Here is a 23,038-nt window from a genome sequence, read left to right as displayed (position 1 = left end):
ATTTCTGCTATGATACCATGTAGAGATTCCTTGTAGATTAAAACTTCTAATTCTAATTTATTGAAAAAATAACTTGCATCTAATCTACCAACCGCAGAAACAATTAACGATCACGAAATCATGAAACATACAAGAGAGAGAATTCAATCAACATATTACACAATCATTTCCTAGGGAAAGCCACAACTAAAAACCCCTGCTATTTGTATATTGCATTAGCTAGAAAATATGAGAAGATTACAATGCTTTTCTCAAGGCCAAGCAACCTCTACATTATCTCTATCTGTCTCACTCCTTCCTAGACAAGCCCAAGTCAATACTTAAGCAATTTCGTTTTACCCAAGTTCTTATTTCCTTGTGTTGTTTCCTTGGGAATTAATCCCTATTAATTAGGGAAATTCCTCAATATGAATTGTGCAATCCTCATAGGCTTTCCTCTGCATGCACCACTTGTAAAATTTGTATGATTATACAACTGATAGTACATTCCCTTGAAATCCAATCTCAATTGGGTAACTCTCAGATATGACATGCATGATTTATTTATGACCGAATTATCAGTTAATTTGTTGAACACATGGAGCATCACCCCAATGTTAGACCTCCTACTAGTTTCTTCATCAATTGGAACTAGTTTAACTAACTTTGATTCAGTTATACCGAATTAACTAATTACAACTCAAAATAAACTCAACCAAGGCTCCTATAAAGTAGGAGTCACTCTACATGACTCAAGTTAGACCTCCAACTCGAATTAACTTAGCCAACTAAGTAAAATTAACTTAGTTAACTCGTACAAGTTGTCTTGTGATGTGGAATTAAAATTTTATTCCTAATTTAATTCAAGGAAAAAATTTAATTAGGATTTTCTTACTACATTTTCAATATTGCGGTTGGGTAGGGGTGATAGAATGATTCCTAGAATCGGCCTACCACCCCCACCTATTGGAAAAGGGGTTGTGAGCTAGGGTGGGAACGATTCCTAGAATCACCCTCTATCCCCTAGCATGGTGGAGGGTGGTTCCAAGAATAGCCCGTGATGCCCTCTCACCCCAGCACAAAAGAGGGTCATTCTAGGAATCACCCTCTAGCCTTGGCATGCTAGAGGGTGATTTCTAGCCCTCGACATGGTGGAGGGTTATTCCGAGAATCACCCATAGTGCCATATATCCACCAAAATGACAAAGGGTGATTCTTGGAATCAACCTCTTACCCCAACATGGTGGAGGGTGATTATGGGAATCACCCTCTAGCCCCGACATGACGTAGGGTGATTCCATCATAGAAGAGGGTGATTCTGATAATCACCCTCTCACACCCAACACAATGGATGGTGATGCTGGGAATCACCCTCTAGCCTCAACACGACAAAGGGTGAGTTTGAGAATCACTCTCTAGCCCATGACACAGTGGAGGACGGTTCTGAAAATCACCCACAATGCCCTCTCACCATCAACATGGCAAAGGGTGATTTCATCACCCTTTGTCCATGACACGGTAAAGGGTGATTCCTAAAATCACCCTCTAGCTCCAACATGACAAAGGGTGATTCCAAAATCACCCTTTGGCCCCCAACACGGTGGAGGGTGATTCCTGAGATCACCCACTCACTCCCTGCACGATGTAGGGTGATTTCGGGAATCAACCTCTAGACCCGGGGTGACAGAGGGTGATTCTAGGAATCACCCTCTAGCCCTCAGCATGGTGGGGTCAATAACCTCTCACCCTCATGGCGAAGGGTGATTCCGAGAAACACCATCTAGCCCCAACATGGTGGAGGGCGATTATGGGAAACCCTCTAGTTGTGACATGATGGAGGGTGATTTCTGTGCCCTAGCATGGAGAAGGGTGATTCTTTTAATCACCCTCTAGCCTCCAACATGGAGGACTTCGATTCCAGGAATTAGATTGCCACCCATGCTCAACCGCCTAGGAGCTGTGGGCCAGGGTGAGCATCCCTTCTTGGCGGCCAAGGGGCCATGGGATAAGGTGTCCACCCTAGCCATGATCCCTTTGCCATTTGGCAAGGGTCCCCACCCTCGCCCAACTGGTAATGGGTCGCGGGCCAAAGGGCCTGCCCAGGCCCATGAACCCTTGGTGCCTGGGTGCGGGTGGCCAGCCCTGCGCAATGACCAAGAGGTGGCGAGCTAGGGTACCTGCCCTTGGTGGCTAGGCAGGGGTGGCAAGATGATAGTGGAAAAATGATTATAGATATATATTCTTTCATTTTTTTATTTATTTTTACATTTTTAGGTCATTTTTATTATTTTTTTCTTATTTTTTATGTTTATTTTTTGGTTTTCGTTTTTGAATACAATTTTTTATGTTTGATTTTTTGTTATTTTAATTTTTTAATTTTTATCTTTTCAATGTTTTAATTTTAAATTAATTTACTTTTTAAATTATTATTATTATTTTGGGTTATGATTTAATTTATTTTTTTTAATTTTTGTTTTGTTTTGGTTTTTAATTTTATTGATCAATTGATTTTTTTTTTTATTGTATAGGTTGTGTTAATGTTCGACCTGACCCTAATATGTGTGTTAGTCTGATTGTTGATTTTTCAATTTTCATTACAATGAATCAAATTCACCTCCACTATGTGTTAATTTGATGGTTGATTTTTAAGTTTCAATTGCAATGGGTCACCCTCCCACTATGTGTCAATTTGATGGTTGATTTTTAAGTTTTCGTTACAATGTGCTAAGTTGTCTTAGGTTAAGATTTTAAAAGAACTATATTTTTAGCATTTTGTATAATGACTTTTTGATTTAGGTATTTATTTTTAAGATTTAATTTAATCATGATATTTGATCTCGAAATATGTTGAAAATCTAAAGTTTGTTATAGTCATGATATTTGTTTTTAATTCCATGGCTGAAAAATGTTGAAATTTTAAGGTTTTTTGGAGTTGTGATATTTTATATTTAACGCCATGGTTGAAAAATGCCAAAATTATAACGTTTTTCAAAGTCATAATGCCATGGTTGAAAATTGTTGGAAATTTTAGGTTTTTTGGAGTCGTGATATTTTATCTTCAACGTATTGTTGAAAACTATTGGAATTTTAATGATTTTTGGAGTCATGGTATTTTATTTTTAATGTCATTACTAAAAAATGTTGGAATTATTAGAATGATGTTATTTTAGTGTTTAATGCTCATTTATGTATTTTATTTGGATAAGATCGTCTGTGATCTTATTAGCAGCTTCTTATTAGAAAATTGTTGTTTTTGTAAATACATTTGTATTATTTATTGAGCTTCATTGCTCATTGTAAATCAATTCAATTCATTAATTGATTATGGTATCAGAGCTCGGGTATTTTTTTTCGAAATAATTTTTTATTGTTTGAAAAAAAAAAATCATGCTTCATTTCGAAATTTCTCTCTAGGAGTTACTGGGCACGAAAATTTCTGAGTCGCAATTTGTTTTTTGGGCATCGCTTTTGTTGTTCCAGTTTGAGATTAGGCTAGGTTTTATTTGGAATTCGTCGAATTGGGGTCAAATTGATTCGAAAAACTTGGGATTGAATTGGTTCAAAAATCTTTGAGATTCGGTGAATTTCGATTTTCAAGCAACATATGCGTGGAATGCAGTGACACAAAGATTCCCACCTTAGCTAGTCTCTTTTTCAGTGGAGCTGATCCCACTCTACCTTGACATTTCTTTTCTTTGTTCTGACCTAGAAATAGCAATGGGGCATCTCTTATTTTGTTCTAATGGTTTATCAAGTTATCAAATCCGTGTAGGAATATCCATATGTAGAAAATCTCCTCTGTGAATTTCGGTATCCATACACATCAAATCTCCTCTGTGAATTTCGGTATCCATACACATCAAATCTCCTCTGTGAATTTCGGTATCCATACACATCAAATCTCCTCTCTGAATTTCGGTGGGCTGGTCACCACAATTTCTGGTTGAGGAAGTCTTAAGGCAATGAAAGGATATTGAGACCCAGTTTGTAGTACATCAACGAGGCGTTTGGGTTTTGTCTGGAGGCCCTAGGGCCAGAATTTCTATGTGATTTCGTATTGGTCAACTAATTTTGCTCAAGAGCCGCAAAAGCCTCTTGTGGTATGTTTGGACACTCCAAGCTTGAGAAAAAGGGTTCTCAAACGCAAAACTCTCTGTCCACGGTGTAACTAAGCTCGAAGTTGCTGGGTGAAGGAAAGGAGGGTTGCAAATAATTCTCTCTAAGGCACCGAAGCCTAGTAAAGACAGTAAGGCCTTTCCTAAGTCAAACTGGAGATTCACTAAAGGAATTAGGGCACTTCTATATCTCATTTTTTTCTCCCTGAGGCTATCTAGGGCAGCAACGGATCCCCTTATTTATCTATCAGATTTTGTTTGGATCAGCCGACATATGCATTGAAATCCATGCCAGACTCCTTTGTTGTTTTATGTGTCTTGGGAAACATGCAGATGGCCTCGCTAACCAACCTGATGTTGGAAGGCAATCAACGCTTTAATGGCACCAATTATAACATCTGGAAATAGAGAATGTTGACCATTTTTGAATATAGGTGTGTTGACCAACTCGTTTTGTGCATAGAGCTCAGTCCTGGTACACCTGGTGCAGATCAAGATAAGTGTGATGACCGAAATCGAGAGGTAGTTATGCTTCTCAAAATCTTTGTGATTGATGATCAGTTACCACAGATTCCTTCTGACAAGACAGCTATCAAAATCTAGCAACATTTGAAGGGATTGCACGAGACATTCGACAAAAGTAGAGATTTCTTCAATGGATCCCCTTATTTATCTATCAGATTTTGTTTGGATCAGTCGACATATGCATTGAAAACCATGCCATACTCCTTTGTTGTTTTATGTGTCTTAGGAAACGTGCAGACGGCCTCGCTAACCAACTTGATGTTGGAAGGTAGTCAGCGCTTTAATGGCACCAATTATAACATCTGGAAATAGAGAATGTTGACCATTTTTGAATATAGGTGTGTTGACCAGCTCGTTTTGCGCAAAGAGCTCAGTCCTGGTACACCTGGTGCAGATCAAGATAAGTTTGATGATCGAAATTGAGAGGTAGTTATGCTTCTCAAAATCTTTGTGACTGATGAGCAGTTACCACAAATTCCTTCTGACACGAAAACTATCAAAATCTGGCAACATTTGAAGGAATTGCACGAGACATCCGACAAAAGTATAGATTTCTTTCTAAAGAATCAGTTGTTCTCCATCATGATGGACGAAAGTATGTCTTTACAAGAACATCTTAACAAGAACATCTTAACAAGATTAAAGACATTCGAGATCAGCTTGAAGCCATTGGTCGGGCCATGGAGGAAGAAGATATGGTAGTCATCACTCTAAAAAGTCTACCAAAACCTTATGAGCACTTCATAGAAACACTCAACATTACCTCCACTAATGTTGATATGAAGTTTCCGGAGTTATGCACCAAACTCCTGCAACAGGATCATTGGAAACAATAGTTTGGTAGTGGTGCTTCATCAGCCTCCTCAGGAAATGCTTTTTCTGCCAAATATCTGTCCTCTCAGTCCTTTCAGCAGAAAGGTTCTTCTCAGCTCTCTGATCCTACTAAGAAGAAAAATGTACAGTGTAATTACTGTCACAAGTTTGGCCACATGAAGAAAGATTGGCAACAAAGGATTGCTTCTGAATAGAAGAAGCAGGGAGGGTCTCATTAGAAAGCAAATGTTGCAGAACATTCTGAGCAGAAGGAATCTGCCTTTTACGCCTTTATGTCTAAGAGGTCCTTAGATCATGCCCCGTCTTCTGCTTGGTACATTGAATCTGGTGCATCACGTCATTTCTCTCACAGGCGTGACTGGTTTATTGACTTCTCATATTTCAGTGATTCCGTGGTATTCAACGGAGGTGAGGAGTACACATTGGTTGGTAGAGGTACAGTTTAGATCTAGTCTTATGGGTGCACACTCATCTTCCTGAATGTGTACTATGTTCTTGGTATGAAACTTAATCTCCTGTCTGTTAGCCAGATTATGAGGAACTCTTCTCAGCTCGATGTGGTGTTTAGTGCGCACAAGTGCTCCATTATTGACAGGGAAACTCATCTTACGGTCACTGTTGGCCTAGAGGATCATGGCCTATATAGGCTTCTTGACACTAGTGATTCTCCAGAAGTGACTCTAGCAGCTCATGCTTCTCCCATCAACGCTCTGTGGCATCAGAGATATGGGCATCTAAACATTCATTATCTCTCTGAGCTATTCCGGGAGGGACTTGTGTCAGGGTTACCTGATATTCAGACTCAACATTTGAGAGTGTGTAGTGCCTGTCAAGCTGGAAAGAAACATCGGTCTTCATTCAAGGATGGAGAATCTTGGCATGCATCTAAGGTACTCCAGTTAATTCATGTTGATATTTGTGGTCCTATGAATACATCTTCAGTTACTAGTTGAAAATATTTTTTGCTTATTGTAGATGATTTAAGTAGAAATATGTGGGTGTAATTTCTAAAACTTAAATTTGATGTATTTATTATCTTTCAGAAGTTTAAGTCCTTAGTTGAAAAAGAGTCTGGCTGTAATATCATAACTCTTAGGATAAATAACGGTGGGGGGGGGGGATTTTGTTCTTCTGCTTTCTCCAACTTTTGTGATACCCATGGCATCAAATTGCCAGTTAACTACACCCTACACTCCTCAGCAGAATAGTGTTGTCGAACGTCGGAGCTGTACGGTAGTTGAAATGGCTTGTTCCATGTTTCAACACAGGAGTGTTCCAAACAAATTTTGGGCTGAAGCAGTGCTTACTGCTGTCTATCTTCTTAACCGATCACCTACTCAAGCTATTAAGGGGAAGACTCCAGAAGAGGTTTGGTCTGGCCATAAGCCTAAGATCAGTCACCTCAAAGTGTTTGGCTCGATTGCATATGTTTGAATTCCAGTGGCTAAGTGCTCTAAGTTGGATTCCAAAAGCCAGAAACTCATGATGACAGGGTACAATGATCACCACAAGGCCTATAGGCTGATAGATATAGATACTGATAGTCTTATCTTCAGTTGAGATGTAGTATTTGATGAAGATAGAGGGTTCTTTTAGTCCACTTCTTATGAGCAGTGTTCTGAGGATCAGCCTCACAATGTTCTTCTTCCGTTAGGTTCACTTGATGGGAGGGATGATGCAACATCAGTATTTGATGATGCACTAAATGAGTTCCCTCTGGAAAATAATCCTCCTCTCGCTGCTTTTGTTGTTCCTGAGCCTCCTCCACTTACTCCAGATATTGGTTCTTCTACTCTCCGGCCTACATGGTGGGATAAAAATATTGGTGATCTCCGAGATAATGAGCTCCTTGAAGGTGGAACTTCCAGAAATAAGAGCATACAATAGCTTACAGTAAATTTTTCTCTTATGGCTAACCTACACAGTTTTTTGAGCCTCAAACCTATTTAGAGACTAAGGGTATACCTAAGTGGGAACAAGCTATGGAAGTTGAATTCCAGAATATTTAGAAGAATCACACTTGGACCCTTTCTGATCTTCCCGCAGGGAAGAAGCCCATTAGCTGCAAATGGGTGTATAAAGTGAAATACAAATCTGACAGAACCCTAGACAAGTATAAGGCTCGCCTTGTTGCTCGAGGGTTCTCATAGAAGGAAGGCATAGACTATGAGGAGACCTTTGCTCCTACAGCCAAGATGAGTACCATACGGCTCATCCTTGCCTTAGCAGCTTATTTCAGTTGGAAAGTCCATCAGATGGATGTAAAGAGTGCTTTTCTGAATGGTGACTTACAGGAAGAAGTCTACACGACGCAGCCTCCAAGATTCAAGGTTGTCAGTCAAGAACAGAAAGTCTGTAGATTAGTTAAAGAACTCTATAGTCTGAAACAAGCCCCTCGGGCTTGGTACATGAAAATTTATAAGTACCTAACAGATCATGGCTTTTAGAGGAGTCCATCTGATGCAAACCTGTATATCAAGAATACTGGTGATGATATTCTGTTTGTGGTTGTCTATGTGGATGACCTTATCATTACTGATAGTTTAGCACATTTGATCCATGGGATCAAATAGGATTTGTGCAACATTTTTGATATGAAAGATTTGGGACTTCTTCATTACTATTTGGGCGTTGAAGTCTAGTAGACTGAGAACAAAATCTTTCTCTCTCAGTCCAAGTATGCCAGAAGTCTTGTGGATAGGTTAAAAATGTAGGATTGCAACCTGCCATGACTCCTATGGAACCAGGGCTCAAAATTTCAGCTCAGTCATCCTCACCACTTGTGGATGAATCTTTCTTCAGGAAATTAGTGGGTAGCCTCATCTACCTTATTTCCACTACACCTAATATTAGTTTTTCAGTGAGCTACATTTCATGCTTCATGACTGCTCCTAAGGTTTATCATTGGATAGTAGTGAAGCATGTGCTGTGTTATGTGAATGGAACTCCTGATTATGGACTTCTGTACACTCGGAGTTTAGATCCTACACTTAGTGGTTACACGATTCTGAATGGGTAGGTTCGGTTGATGACTGTAAATGTACAGCTAGGTATGTGTTTAGTCTGGGATCCGGTGTTGTCACATGGACTAGTAAGAAGAAGCAGGAAGTGGCTCTCTCCTCAACGGAAGTAGAGTATTGGGGAGTAGTTAAGGCATCTTGTGAGGCAGTTTGGCTTCGACATATGCTTGCGGATATGCATGTTTCCCAGGTGGGTCCTACTCCCTTGTTCTGTGATAATCATTGAGTGCTCAAACTCGCCAAGAATCCAGTATTCCATGAACAAACAAAGCATGTGGAAACACATTGTCACTACATTCGTTAGCTTGTTGAAGACGGATCCATTCAGTTGCTATATGTTCCCACAATGGAGTAGCCAACAAAAATCTTCACCAAGCCCCTTGGTCTTGATAAGTTTGTAAAATTCAGAGGGTCTATAGGTGTTGTAAATAGATTGAGCATTAAGGGAGGGTATTAGAATAATGATATTTTAGTGTTTAATGCTCATTTATGTATTTTATTCGGATAAGATCGTTTGTGATCTTATTAGCAGTTTCTTATTAGAAACTTGTTGTTTTTGTTTCTTAGTAGAAACTTGTTTTTTCTGTAAATAAATTTGTATTATTTATTGAGCTTCATTGCTCATTGTAAATCAATTCAATTCATTCATTGATTAGGAATTTTACACTTTTTGATTTTATGGTGTTTTTTGTGGAAAAAAAAATGGTTTTTACTAAAATTTTTAAAAAATGTTGAAATTTACCCCCCTCGCCCCCCCACCCCCAAAAAATGTCATCCCTGCATACACACTTTTAATTTTTGGGTTGCTTTTCCATGTTTTTTGTGGGTTTTTTTTTGCTAGAGTTCTCATTTGGATATGACAATTCTCATTTGATAGGTTACTTTGTTTGATTCCTTATTCCTCTTAGCATGTTTTTTTGAGTCTGAGAACTTAAAGAAAACTCATATTCATCTTTATTTATTTTTGCATTCAACGACTGAGTTTCTTCTTTTGTTTTCTTACTATGAGAGATAGGCCTTATCTTGCCATATCTGCATTCTGATATTTTGTGCCCATAATTCCCACAATTGTAGCATTCAACAAGATTAAAGAGAGGAGAAAAGGAATTGTAATTTCTGACAATATTCTCACAATATCCTTTATCGCTCCCTATATAATCATCTCTTGAGATCTTATCGCTCCCTACATAATCATCTCTTGAGTTCTTATGTGCATTCTTTTTGCTGCACTCAACATACCTTGATTTCTTGCAATATCTACACCTTATTGCTTCATGTCCGAAATTATTGCGAGAAAGACAATATCCATTAAACCAACTTTGGTACTTGGGAGTATTTTTACATTGAGGGGAAAGGATTGTTGTTAGTTATTCACACGATCTTTATTACTCTTCAAATTGTAGCGATGAAAATTTCTCTACTATTGCTAATATATATTGTTCTCTTTTCCTTTCTATGGTTGATTTCTAATTCCATTTCTTTGTTGTTGATATACATTTTTGTTCTTTACCTTTATTTGCTGCCATAACTTCGTTTGGATGCTATTCACCTTAGTTTGTTGTTGTTGATTTCCTCTCTATTTCTATTGTCCAACACTTCATCTCTATTTTTTTTGGATCCTTTAGCTTCCTAAGCATGGGTGATTGATTCCTTGACTTCTACTTTCATAGGACTTGATTCTTTTTTAAATCCCAAACTAGTCTTATGAGAGGAGCTCTTTTACTGCTAATAATATCATCATTAAGGGAAATTTGAGGTCTAAAATGGAATGCCTAAGGAAAATAATAAAATAATAGTTATGCCCTTTTAAATAAAAATAAGGAAAACTACTTTTATTCTCTTTTAAAGAAAAATATAGAAAACAACTTTTTATTGTATTTTCGACTTATCTCCTTATATGTTTACTTAAATTTCAAGTGTATACATCTTTAAATTCCACATCTAACGAGTACCCATTATGCATACTTCTGAGTAGACACACATTGAGAAAAACTAAAAATACAAACACAAGTTTTTCATGTATTTTCATTTTTTCTTGATGTCTATCTATTCAAAAGTATGCAGAGTGGGTACTCGTTGGATGCAGAATCAATGAGTGTTTTCAATTGACATTTGGATAAAACTATAAGGAGATAATATGAAATACAATTAAAAAAGTAGTTTTCTTCTTTTTCCTCCAAAATATTTTCCACTGCTGATAATATCATCATCTTGAATCATATTGGTTCTTTTAAAGTTAGTTTTTTTAGTACATTTTATATTTTGAAGCCCATTTTTCAATGTTAAAATTCCTCTAATGCCAATGCACACTTTTCAACCTTATGATATAAAGATATATGATCATTAACCTTTTCGAAATTATTTCTCAAGAACCCACCTGATGGAAGGACCAACTCCTTGATTTGCAAGACACTACATACAGGAGGCACCAACCACCCTAATTTGTTTATCAAGAACCCACCTTAAATGAAGCACCAACTCGCTAATATGTAGGCACCAACCTACTGAACCATGCATATCCTTTTTTCATCTTGTTTTGAAACTTAGATTCACAAGTTCTCTTGTTACAATCAACTTGCTACTATATCTGATTTGGCTCTCACTTAGCCTGATATATCACACACGAGTCAGATTACTCATCCTCTGTCCTTGCTTTGCAACTCACCTCTTACTCTAATTTGATTAATACATTTCATATTTATAACAAAAACTCTCATCTCTACTACAACAACCAATCATTTCACTACATAGCCTCACTCTTGACTTGGCCCACTCACAATTTAAGTGCTTGATAACCTTGGCCCATACATAGACTTAGCTTCCACAACTCACCACCTTCTCAATATATTCTTCATGCTTACACAACCTTACTTTGTCTTAGTCTGAACACACCAATGGGATAAACAAACCAACTCCTTGATTCGTAAGCCACTACATATAGGAGGCACCAACCACCTTAGATTTTTTTATCAAGAACCCACATGAAATGAAGCACCAACCTACTGAACCATGCATATCCTTTTTTCATCTCATTTTGAAACTCAGATACACAAATTCTCTTGTTACAATCAACTTGCTACTATCCCTGATTTGGCTCTCACTTAGGCTGATATATCACACAACAGTCAACTTACTCATCCTCTTTCCGTACTTTGCAACTCACCTCTTACTCAAATTTGGTCAATACATTTCATATATATAATACCAACTCTCATCTCTGCTACAACAACCAATCATTTCACTACATAGCCTCACTCTTGACTTGGCCCACTCATAATCTAAGTGTTTGACAGCCTTGGCCCATACATAGACTTAGCTTCCACAACTCACCACCTTTTCAGTATATTCTTCATTCTTACAAAACCTTACTCTGTCTTAGTCTGAACACACCAATGGGACAAACAAACTCTCACTCTCAGCACAATAACGTTTCGTTTAGTCAATTACATAGGGCACAATGAGGATCTTCATTCACTCTCACACACCTCAATGATTAGCTTCATTGGTAAATACAAAAATTGAAGAGGTACTTCTTGTACCACATGCAATCACATAGATGTATGTATTTAATTTATCAAATCTCATTGTATTCACACTGCAACACAACATCTACCTTCATCTCTCTAATGGGTTTACTGCAACATACTCAACATAGATCAACAAAAACACAAACACCCTCACGCAACTTAGATAGAAATCTCAATCAAGCATCACACAACTCGATGAGAGAGGACATTGAATCACCTATTGCTGAGGTCGAGTTTTAGTACACAACGAGCTTGAAAATGAATTGCATTTACATTGTGCACAACTTGAGAAGAAGCTTCTCTTAACAAGCACAATCAACTCTATAATTATGCCTTTGATTCCTCTACATTGAATTTGATGTCTCGTGCTTAGCTAGATGAGGTCATCAATAGAAAAAATCTCTTATTTTTCCTAACTCTTAATAATTGTAATTATGTGTTCCAAATGCCATATTTCTAATATTTCCACACCCTTAACCTTTTGGCTCTTGCCACATGTGGCTTGGGAGCTGGATCAATTGCTAAAGCGTAGAGCGCACTTAGCCTCACGAAGGTTTAAAAAGCTCCATGCTCTTAAGTTTTAGAGCTTGGGCTTTATATACTCAAGAGACATAACCACACCTTTCCACCAATGTTGTTTGTATAAATAGCTCGAAAACCCCTTAAGCCTTTTCTAGCCCCAAAGCCATAAAAATCATTAACATAGGAAGATGCTTGCAAAAATTCTCCTTGGTGTCAAATTGAATAATGTTACATGTCACTTGTCATCATTGCTACCACATGGGAGTATTTGAGTGGTGCCACCTGTCACTCAAATTCAACCCGGCCATTTCCACCTACCATGTGTCACACTACCGAGGTGCTATGTTGCCATGCTTTCCATGTCATCGCCACATGTTAAGCACCTATCACTTTCCTATTGGGCCAAGTTGGATATATGCCATGTCATTTCTATCTATCATCCACCTATATCAATATGGATGAGGCTCCTAGATTCTGTGTTTTACAATGTATTTCTTTGTTAATAAAAAAATGCTCTTGGGGTGGAATTTAACATTATTTTCAATGTTACATGTGCTTTAGAATTTCTCTATCTAGCGCCTTTTATCTTCATGTTGCACCCATTCTACCAACTCTCATAACCTTCCTCCAACCAAGAATTTAACATTATTTTCAATGTTACCCATGCTTTAGAATTTCTCTATCTAACGCCTTTTATCTTCATGTTGCACCCATTCTACCAACTCTCATAACCTTCCTCCAACCAAGACTTTTAGGGTGTGACATGAAATTTCCCACCAATCAACATAAAGCTTCCCCTCTCTTGGGTTATGTTAACCATGCCTTTGTACCAACTCCCATCGCTAAAACTTCTTCAACTCAATCTAGGTGAAACACACTAATGTGACTTCCATCTATCATCCCATTCCATGTGTCACTTCGATTTGACCCACTTGGCTACTCGAAAAGTTGAATCTGCATGCCACATGTTTCCTACCATGTCATACCACATGTGACCTATGTGCCAGTTGGCTTCCAAATCATATTTCTCTTCCAATCATATGCTTCCACCTGATGTTCTTTCCATGTCATCTTTTATATAGCGAATGATCGAGGTCCTGTGGTTTTTGGCTAAATTATTCATTAATGTGAAATATTCTAGGTGTTGATTTATGTTATTTACCTTACCTATGGAGTTCATCTAGCGTCTTTCCTCTCGCACCCAAAACTTCGCAAGAGATAGACCACAACTTTGTGCAACACAACCATAATTTAGTTAATGGGAGAATTCCTATTCTCATGGTTTATGTCAACTGTGACTCCTTGCTCTATGCCTTCATGACTTTTTCGACCAAATACTCCATGACATGTTGTCAAATTATTAATCAAATAATGAGAAAAAACATGTTTCATGCCTTCTATCAGCCTAAGGAACCTCCAAACTTCAAACCTTCATAACTCCTGATTTCTGAGGAGTTTTCCAAATTTCCAAAGTGTTATACACTCTCGGAAAGACCTCTTCGAGGGCTATCCAACTATGCACTTTGCACAAGAAGTTGAGCTTATCCACTGTAACCAAAATGCCATGCTCCACAACCACCTCAACTCTAATTGATTAGGAAACACTCTCAACTGACACATTCAATGACAAGTTATCTTAATCATCAATGACAAGTTATCTCAACCATGTCAACACTAACAATCATGCTAATTATCTCATCTTATCTCATCCTATGATTGTAATCATTGAGGTTAACATGAATTGTGACATATCGATGTAAACAAATTAAATAAGTAAAATATTAAAATTTTCACATCAAATCACCTCAACTCCAATTGATTATGAAACACACTCAACTGACACATTCAATGACAAGTTATCTCAACCATCAATGACAAGTTATCTCAACCATGTTAACACTAATAGTCATGTTAATTATCTCATGTTATCTCATCCTATGATTGTCATCATTGAGGTTAACATGAATTGCAACATACCAATGTAAACAAATTAAATAAGCAAAGTATTAAAATTTTCACATTAAATTGAATATTTATGTCTCATTGATATGTTTTCAAGTTCTCTTTGTTTATAAAATAATTATAAATGCATTTCATTGTGTATTTTTTCATCTTTATATTTCTAGTCATACGTGATGAGAGTATAAATTGAGTTGATAAGTTATATGTTCTTATATATAGAAATGATTCTTCCTCCTTTTTCTTTTTTTTATAGAGTGGGTGGTGAAAATTTAGCTTTAGTTTAGTAATTATATGCATTTTTTAAATGTATAAAGATTTATTTTGAATTAGTGAACATTCTCAATTTCTAAACAAAAATTTAATGAATTTTCTATTACCTTATTTTTTTACAAATTCTTAAATATTTAATAATCCATTAAATATATTTTTTCTATTTATATACATAGAAATGATTCTTCCCCCTTTTTCTTTTTTTAGAGTGAGTAGTAAAAAAAATTAGCTTTAGTTTACTAAATTATATATATATATATATATATATATTAAATGTATGAGGATTTATTTTGAGTTAGTGAATATTCTCATTTTCTCAATAAAAACTTAATGAATTTTCTATTACTTTGGCTTTTTACGCTTAAATTCAACAATTCTGAAATATTTAATAATCTATAAAATATATTTTTTCTCTATTTTTATATATAGAAATGATTCTTCTTCTTTCTTTTTTAAAATAAATAGTAAAAATTTAACTACAATTTACTAATTTATAAAAAATTATTTTGAATGAATAAATATTCTTATTTTCTCAACAAAAACTTGGGATAACTTTTCTATTACCTTAGTTCTTACCAATTCTTAAATATTTAATAACCTTTTTCTATTTTTCAACAACAAAAACTTGTAACGAATTTTCTATTACTTTGTTTTTTACCATTTCTTAAATATTTAATAATCTTTTATTATATTTTCTTCCATTTTTCAATTTATTTGACTGCATCATAGTAATGAAACATGGCCATATGGTAATTTGTGTTGTATATTAGCACTATACTATTTGTAAATGTTGTTTGGTATATTATCACTATACTATTTCAAAATGAGAGGTTTATATATATATTATTTTCCTTAAAATCATAGATTATTTTGAGAGGTTTATATATATATTATTTTCCTTAAAATCATAGATTAAGATATTCCTCTTTTTAATTAAATTAAAGAATATTATTTTTTAATTAAAAAATAAAGTTATGAGAGCTTAGAATTCTAGATTCGAAAAAGCTTATAAAACATGGTTCATACCCAATATGAACCATATTGGGTGACATAACAAGTTTGTAAATTAACTTTTAATTTTTCATAAAATTAAATATTAAATTACTATATTATTATTATTATTTATTAGGTTTTCTTTCGTAATTTTCTAAACTTATATGTTTTGGGTATGAAATTTCAGGGAAGAATACTTGTCTTCAAAGTCGCTGATGACATGCGAACGTTAAACCTCGTTTCCGAGAAGGAAACGAAGGGATGTGTATACAGTCTATGTGCGTTCGATGGAAAATTATTGGCCACCGTCAATGAATTTACACAAATCTATACATGGACAGCCGCCAACAACACACGGGATTACTTACACCTTCACTGTGAACGACGTGGTCGTAAACTCAGCTTTCAAGTGGAGTCAGACGGAGAATATTTTCTTGTTTCTGATCTATTCAAATCCATCACTTTACTAAAGTTCAATGTATATAACCATGTTCATTTTTCTCAATTTATAGTGATTATTTTTCTAATAAAATACCAAAAATAATGATGTTTTCGATTTATGATATGAATTATTTTTTTAACCAGCAACTATTCTAAAACATGTTTATTTTTATTTTTTAAATATGGTTGATTTTATTATTTCCATGCATATAAATAAAATAAAATAAATTTGTTCCCCTTAATCCATATATCAAACATATATATCTTGAAAATTGTATCTTTAATTTATATAAAAATAACATTAAAAATCATTAATATATTTTATACTTATATATTTAATATATTAAGTAAAATAATAAGGCTCATTTTAAATTTAATGCGTCTTGGATTAAGGAAAAAGAGTTTAGACTTATTGTCTAGGATATATGGAGACCATGTTTTATTGAGGTGATTTTTTTAAGTTGTTAGTTAATTTGTGGATAATTTGAAGAAAATATAAAAAAAATTATTGATTGTGTGAAAGTCAACCAAAAAGGAGATCAGAGTTTGAAAAACATCGAGGATGAATTGGAGCGGTTGGAGCAACTTGGTGGGGAGGGATATGATACTAATGAAGCAAAATTGCTCATTATTCAGTTGGAATCTGAGAAAAGGAGGTTGCTTCAGGAAAGAGAAGAAGCTTGGAGACTCAAAAGTAGGGCTATATGGTTACAAGCACGGGACAATAATACCAAAAAATTTCAGCAATATGCAAAAGGAAGAAGAGCCATTAACAACACCATTTGGTATTTGGAAAATGAGCATGGAGACAGGGCTTCAAATTTTAGAGATCTTGCTAGGATGAGTGTTTAGCATTTTTGATCTCTTTTTGAGGCCCCAAGGGAAGTATCCCTCATTGAGATATTCAAATTGTCCAATTATTTCCCAGATTTGTAGATGATGATACTAATATAAAACTGATATCCATGGTAACTACAAGAAAAGTGGAATCAATCCTGTGTTGGTTTAAAAATGATAAGAGTCTGGGACTAGAGGGATGGTCAATTGAGTTCTTACTCGAATTTTTTGCGCTTATTGGGAATGATTTGTTAAAGCTTATTGAAGAATGCAGATTGTTGGGTAGGATGTATGAGGCATTTAATTCCACCTTTATAGCTCTCATTCCTAAATCCAACGATCCAAAGACATTTAATGATTATTTCCCTATATCGCTTTGTAATTGTATTTCCAAGGTCATAACAAAAATCATTGCTAATAGAATCAAGCCGATATTATCACATCATATCTCAAAGGAAAAAATTTCTTTCCTGGAGGATCGCCAGATCCATGAAACCATTAAAGTTGCACAAGAAGAGTTACATAGACTAAAGACCAAGAAAATGAAAGGTATGATTCTAAAAAATGATATATCAAAAGCATATGACAGAGCTAGCTGGATTTATATTAGAATGTTTCTTACACTTTTGGGCTTTCACATTAGTTTCATAAATTGGATAATATGTTGTATCTCCTCCACATGTTTTATTTTCCTGATTAATGGTTAAACATCAAACTTTTTTCATGTTGAGAGGGTGTTTTAATAGGGATGCCCCCTGTCCCCTTTACTTTTCATACTAGTCATGGAAGGCCTTAGCAAACTGATTGGAGATGCAAAGAGATCGAGATATTGCAACATTCAAACATATTATCAGTATCTTTGGCAAAGCCACATGTATGGAAACAAATAAGCATAAATCCACCCTCTTTGCTACAGGTTGCTCTAGGGATGAGCTAGCTTTTGCTCTTAGTCAATTCTCTTTCCAATTAATAAATTTTGATGACGGGATAAAATATTTGGGCTTCCACTTGAAGCCAAATGATTATAGAAAAGAAGATTGGATGTGGTTGATAGCAAAAATAGAAAAAGACTTAAAATATGGAGCTATAGGTGGTTATCTTGCGCTTGAAGGATACTCCTTACTAAATATGTTATTGAAGCCACTCCCATCTTTTGGATGGCCCTATCATGGATTCTAGAAGGTATCTTAAATCACATCCATAAAATTTGTGGTTATTTATGACAACCTTCGAAAGGTGGAATTTTTGCATAGGTTAGATGGGATTTGATTGCTCTGCTTAAGAGATGGGGTAGGTGGGACATTAAGATTTTTTTTTGTTTCTCAGAAGCTATGGAAGCTAAGGCTGGTTGGAGGCTAATTTTTAATAAGAGTCTTTGGACAAATGTGGTAATTAGAAAGTACATATTCCTGCTCTCATTGGAGGAATATATTCAATTGCAAAATAGGAGCAAAGAAAATATTTTTTCGATTTGGAAAGCAGTGGTGCCTTATTTCAACATCATTGAATCTAGTATTGCATGGAGAATTGTTTGAGGTGAGCGGTGCAGATAGGGATTGACCCATGGTATGGTTGTGGTGACATGCATTCTCTTCCACCTGAACTAGTGACTTTTTGTTAGAACATTGTAGGAAAACTCTTGAGGAATATATTCGATTGCAAAATAGGAGCAAAGAAAATATTTTTTCGATTTGGAAAGCAGTGGTGGCTTATTTCAACATCATTGAATCCAGTATTGCATGGAGAATTGTTTGAGGTGAGCGGGTGCAGATAGGGATTGACCCATGGTATGGTTGTGGTGACATGCATTCTCTTCCACCTGAACTAGTGACTTTTTGTTAGAACATTGTAGGAAAACTCTAAATCAAATATCAGATCCAAAAAACACTACTATTTGGGGTCAGAGGTACACTCATTAAATTTATCATTTAAGAATGGATTTGATTGCAACATAGGAGCAAAGCAAATATTTCATTGATTTGGAAAGTAGTGGTGGCTTATTTCAACATCATTGAATCTAGTATTGCATGGAGAATTGGTTCAGGTGAGCAAGTGTAGATAGGGAGGTGAACGGGTGTAGATAGGGATTGACCCATGGTCTGGTCATGGTGACATGCATTCTCTTTAGAACATGGTAAGAAAACTCTAAATCAACTATTAGTTCCAAAAAACACTACCATTTGGGGTTAGAGGTGGTTATATGCACAATCATTAAATTTATCATTTCATTATCAATTTCACATGTCAATATTTTGGATCAGGAAGATGAACTTGTATGGGTTCACTTGAGAAAGGGGACTTACAATCCTAAGGAAGGTTATTTATTTACTTGTACTTCTAGAGAGCCTCAAGAGATGATATGGTGGTGGAAGCTCATATGGAAGTTGAAAAGTCTACCAAAATCCAAGTTATTATTTTGGTGTTTACTCAAACTAGATCCCTATAGGAGAAAATATTAAAATATAAGTTCACAATGATGAGGAATCAGTTGATGATTTTTTCATGAGCTCATATGGAAGTTGAAAAGTCCACCAAAATCCAAGTTATTAGTTTGGTGTTTACTCAAACAAAATCGCTACAGGAGAAAATCTTAAAATAAGTTCACAATGATGAGGATTCATGAGCTCATATGGAAGTTGAAAAGTCCACCAAAATCAAAGTTATTATTTTGGTGTTTACTCAAACAAAATCCCTACAGGAGAAAAATATTAAAATAAGTTCATAATTAAAATAAGTTCATAATGATGAGGAATCAATTGATCATCTGTTCCTGTTGCTTCTCAGATTTAGAACCTAATATATCAAGCTAAGTTCATAATTAAAATAAGTTCACAATGAGATTTAGAACCTAATATATCAAGCTAAGTTCATAATTAAAATAAGTTCACAATGATGAGGAATCTCAGATTTAGAACCTAATATATCAAGCTAAGTTCATAATTAAAATAAGTTCACAATGATGAGGAATCAATTGATCATCTGTTCTTGTTGTGTCCTGTTGCTTCTCAGATTTAGAACCTAATATATCAAGCCCTAGACATTTCCTTCAGATGGCATGAAGCATCTTTAAATGAAACATGATAAAATTAAGAAGGAATAGGAATTTTTTTAAAGATAGATTATTCACACCAAATTAGATTGGAGCATAGATCATGGCCATTTATGATATCCTTGATGCTCTCAAATCATTGATTTAAGAAGGAATAGGAATTTTTTTAAAGATAGATTATTCACACCAAATTAGATTGGAGCATAGATCATGGCCATTTATGATATCCTTGATGCTCTCAAATCATTGATTGGGCCTACTTTGACGGTTCAGGGATTTTTTTTAGGATAGATTATTCACTCCAAATCATATTGGAGCATAGATTATGGCCATTATACTTGATTGTATATATTTATCTCTAGTTAATGAAATATACTTGATTGTATATATTTATCTCTAGTTAATGAAATATACAATATTTTTTTGGGGAAAAATTAAATAAAATAATAACATAAAAAATTTCTAAGAATGTAATTGATGTTTTTTCTTGATGAATGTTATTTTTTGTTTTTGATGCTTGTTGGAATAGGAATGAACTTTTTATACAAATTCACTTGATTGTATATATTTATCGTTAATAAAATATACAATATTTTTTAGGGAAAAAAAAATATAATAATATAAAATAATTCTTGAGAATGTAAATATTTTTTAGGGAAAAAAAAATATAATAATATAAAATAATTCTTGAGAATGTAAACTACTTCAATGATACAAAATATCTTTTGGAAAAATCACAAACTAGATTTAAGAGCCAACCACCTATTTTTTGAACAAATAAATTATTAATCTACTTTATATTTATATTTATATATTCAATATAAAACAGAAAATAAAATATATATATATATATATATATATATATATATTATTAAATAAAAAAAATTATAAAATTATTTATTTTATATTTATATACATTTATATAAACTATTATAATTATATTTATTAGAGTTAGAGTTATATTACTGAAAGGGGTGATAGCTATTTGTAATTTTGAGAATGCCCAAACAAGAGTGGAGGTCCAACTACTTATTTTTCGAACACATTTTTTTAATTAATCTATTCTATAGTTATACATTTAGTATATTTTTTTTCAATATAAATATTTATATATAGTTTATTTATATATTTAATATATTAAATAAAATAAAAATTATTTATTTTATATATTTTTATAATTAAAATTTATATAGATTATTATAGTTATATTAATTAAATAGATAATAGTTATTTGTAAATTTGAAAATGCCAAATTAAAAGAAGAGATCATAAATTATTTGTAAACTCTTGATTACATTTATTCCATTAAAAAAAATAGAAAACAAAATATATTTATAATTAAATTAATTTAATAATAACTTAATTTATAATATTTTTATTTTTAAAGTGATTTTTTTTTTAAATTTTAATTACCATTATTTAATATTTTTCTTCATATTGGTTTGTTATATAGAATAATGCATTTGTTTAATTTCTCTTTAATTATAAATTGGTTTCTATCCGTAATAACTTAATTTAAATCAATAATAAAAGACAAATATCTTTCTATAACTAATTTATAAATAAATTTATATCATAAATTATCTTTTTTATTTCTAGTTTATATATAAATTTTAAATTAACATAATTTATAATGCATTTGTTTTAATTCCTCATTAACTATAAACCTGTTTTCATTAATAATAATTTAAATTAAATTAATAAAATAGACATATTTTATATCTAATTTATAAATAAATATTAAATATATTTTTTTGTTAATAGGTTTCCTCAATATGAGTATACGGCCTTTCATATCAAACTTCAAACTTGCAATTATTTTATTGAATATTGTAAGGGTATTTTAACTTATAATTAAGGTATTTTAACTTATAATTGGTTTACTAATTCTCTTTTAGCTAAGACAGATAGATAGCTTGATGGTTTGTTTTTGTTGTTTCGTCTTGTTTTTTTTTTTCGCATTTCATGTTATTTAGGTTTTCACTTTTTATTGTTTTCATCAGGTTCATCTAACATCATGTCCATTTTTTTTCTAAAAATGCCAGGAAGACGTAGAAAACGATTACTTGACAGAGAGCGCTCATGATTTCAACACGAGGTGGATGGCATCCGCGATGTTTCTGGAGGAAAACACATATGTGGGATCCGAGTTCGAAACCCAGTCGCTGTTTATTGCTAAGAGGAGGACAGCAGAAAGATACACACCCTTAGAGAAGGGAAAGCTGGAGGTGCCGGGGATTTTTCACCTGGGGGACACCGTCAACCGCTTCCTCAAAGGGTCTCTTACACTTTCACAATCCGACAATAATTTTCCGGGCGTTCTTGCCTCCGCCGTGTTTGGAACACCCACTGGTTCTGTCGGAGTAGTGATTTCTCTCGAGCACAAAACGTTTATGATGCTGCGGCAGCTACAGAACTATCTAGAAAACCGCAATCCCCCCATCGCCTCCGTAGCCGGGCTTAGCCATCGGCAATGGCGGTCCATAAGGATGTACAGAACACGGTTTCAGCCCGCTGTGAACTTCATCGACGGTAACTTCATTCAGCACTTTCTGCGTTTAAGTCGGGAAGAGAGGGTGGATATTGCGGTTGAATTGGATTATTTTCTGCCGCTTTTAGAAACTACAGTCGAGCAGCTGAGTAGATTACACTAACTCCCAGCATGGTTTCTTTAATTTTATTTCAATTTTGTTCTGGACAGTTCGTCGCCAACTTTGACACTGTGAACACAAACATGGTTTTGATTTTAAGATGGGGTATTCGCAATGCTAGGGCTGCTAAAACATTTTAGAAGGTGTGCTCTGGTTGTGGCTCTTGCTTTCTAAGTCTGAGAAGGTTTAAATTATATGAACCGATTTTCAGGCAATGAATGTCGAGTTTCTATGGTAAGCTCTAGTTGTAGTTCTTGCCTTTTAAGTCTGGGAAGGTTTAAATTATGTCAATCGATTTTCAGGCAATCGATGT

General features: G+C 34.5%; 1 protein-coding gene across 1 annotated transcript; it reads left to right on the top strand.

Moving 5' to 3' along the window:
* The first annotated feature begins 1,917 nt into the window (after positions 1 to 1,917).
* LOC149151077 (DNA damage-binding protein 1a-like) lies at positions 1,918 to 22,728 on the top strand. Its single transcript, XM_089443052.1, has 3 exons — positions 1,918 to 2,139; positions 15,935 to 16,225; positions 22,120 to 22,728. The coding sequence occupies exons 1-3, from the start codon at positions 1,918 to 1,920 to the stop codon at positions 22,726 to 22,728; spliced, it is 1,122 nt and encodes a 373-aa protein (XP_089299178.1).
* Positions 22,729 to 23,038: the final 310 nt, after the last annotated feature.

Source organism: Pinus tabuliformis, chromosome 9, assembly GCF_031772625.1.
Source record: "Pinus tabuliformis cultivar Carrire ecotype Pingquan chromosome 9, CPIR1, whole genome shotgun sequence".
NCBI lineage: Eukaryota > Viridiplantae > Streptophyta > Pinopsida > Pinales > Pinaceae > Pinus > Pinus tabuliformis.
The sequence above is the reverse complement of the archived record's forward strand: the minus strand, read 5'-3'. Positions and strand labels throughout refer to the sequence as shown.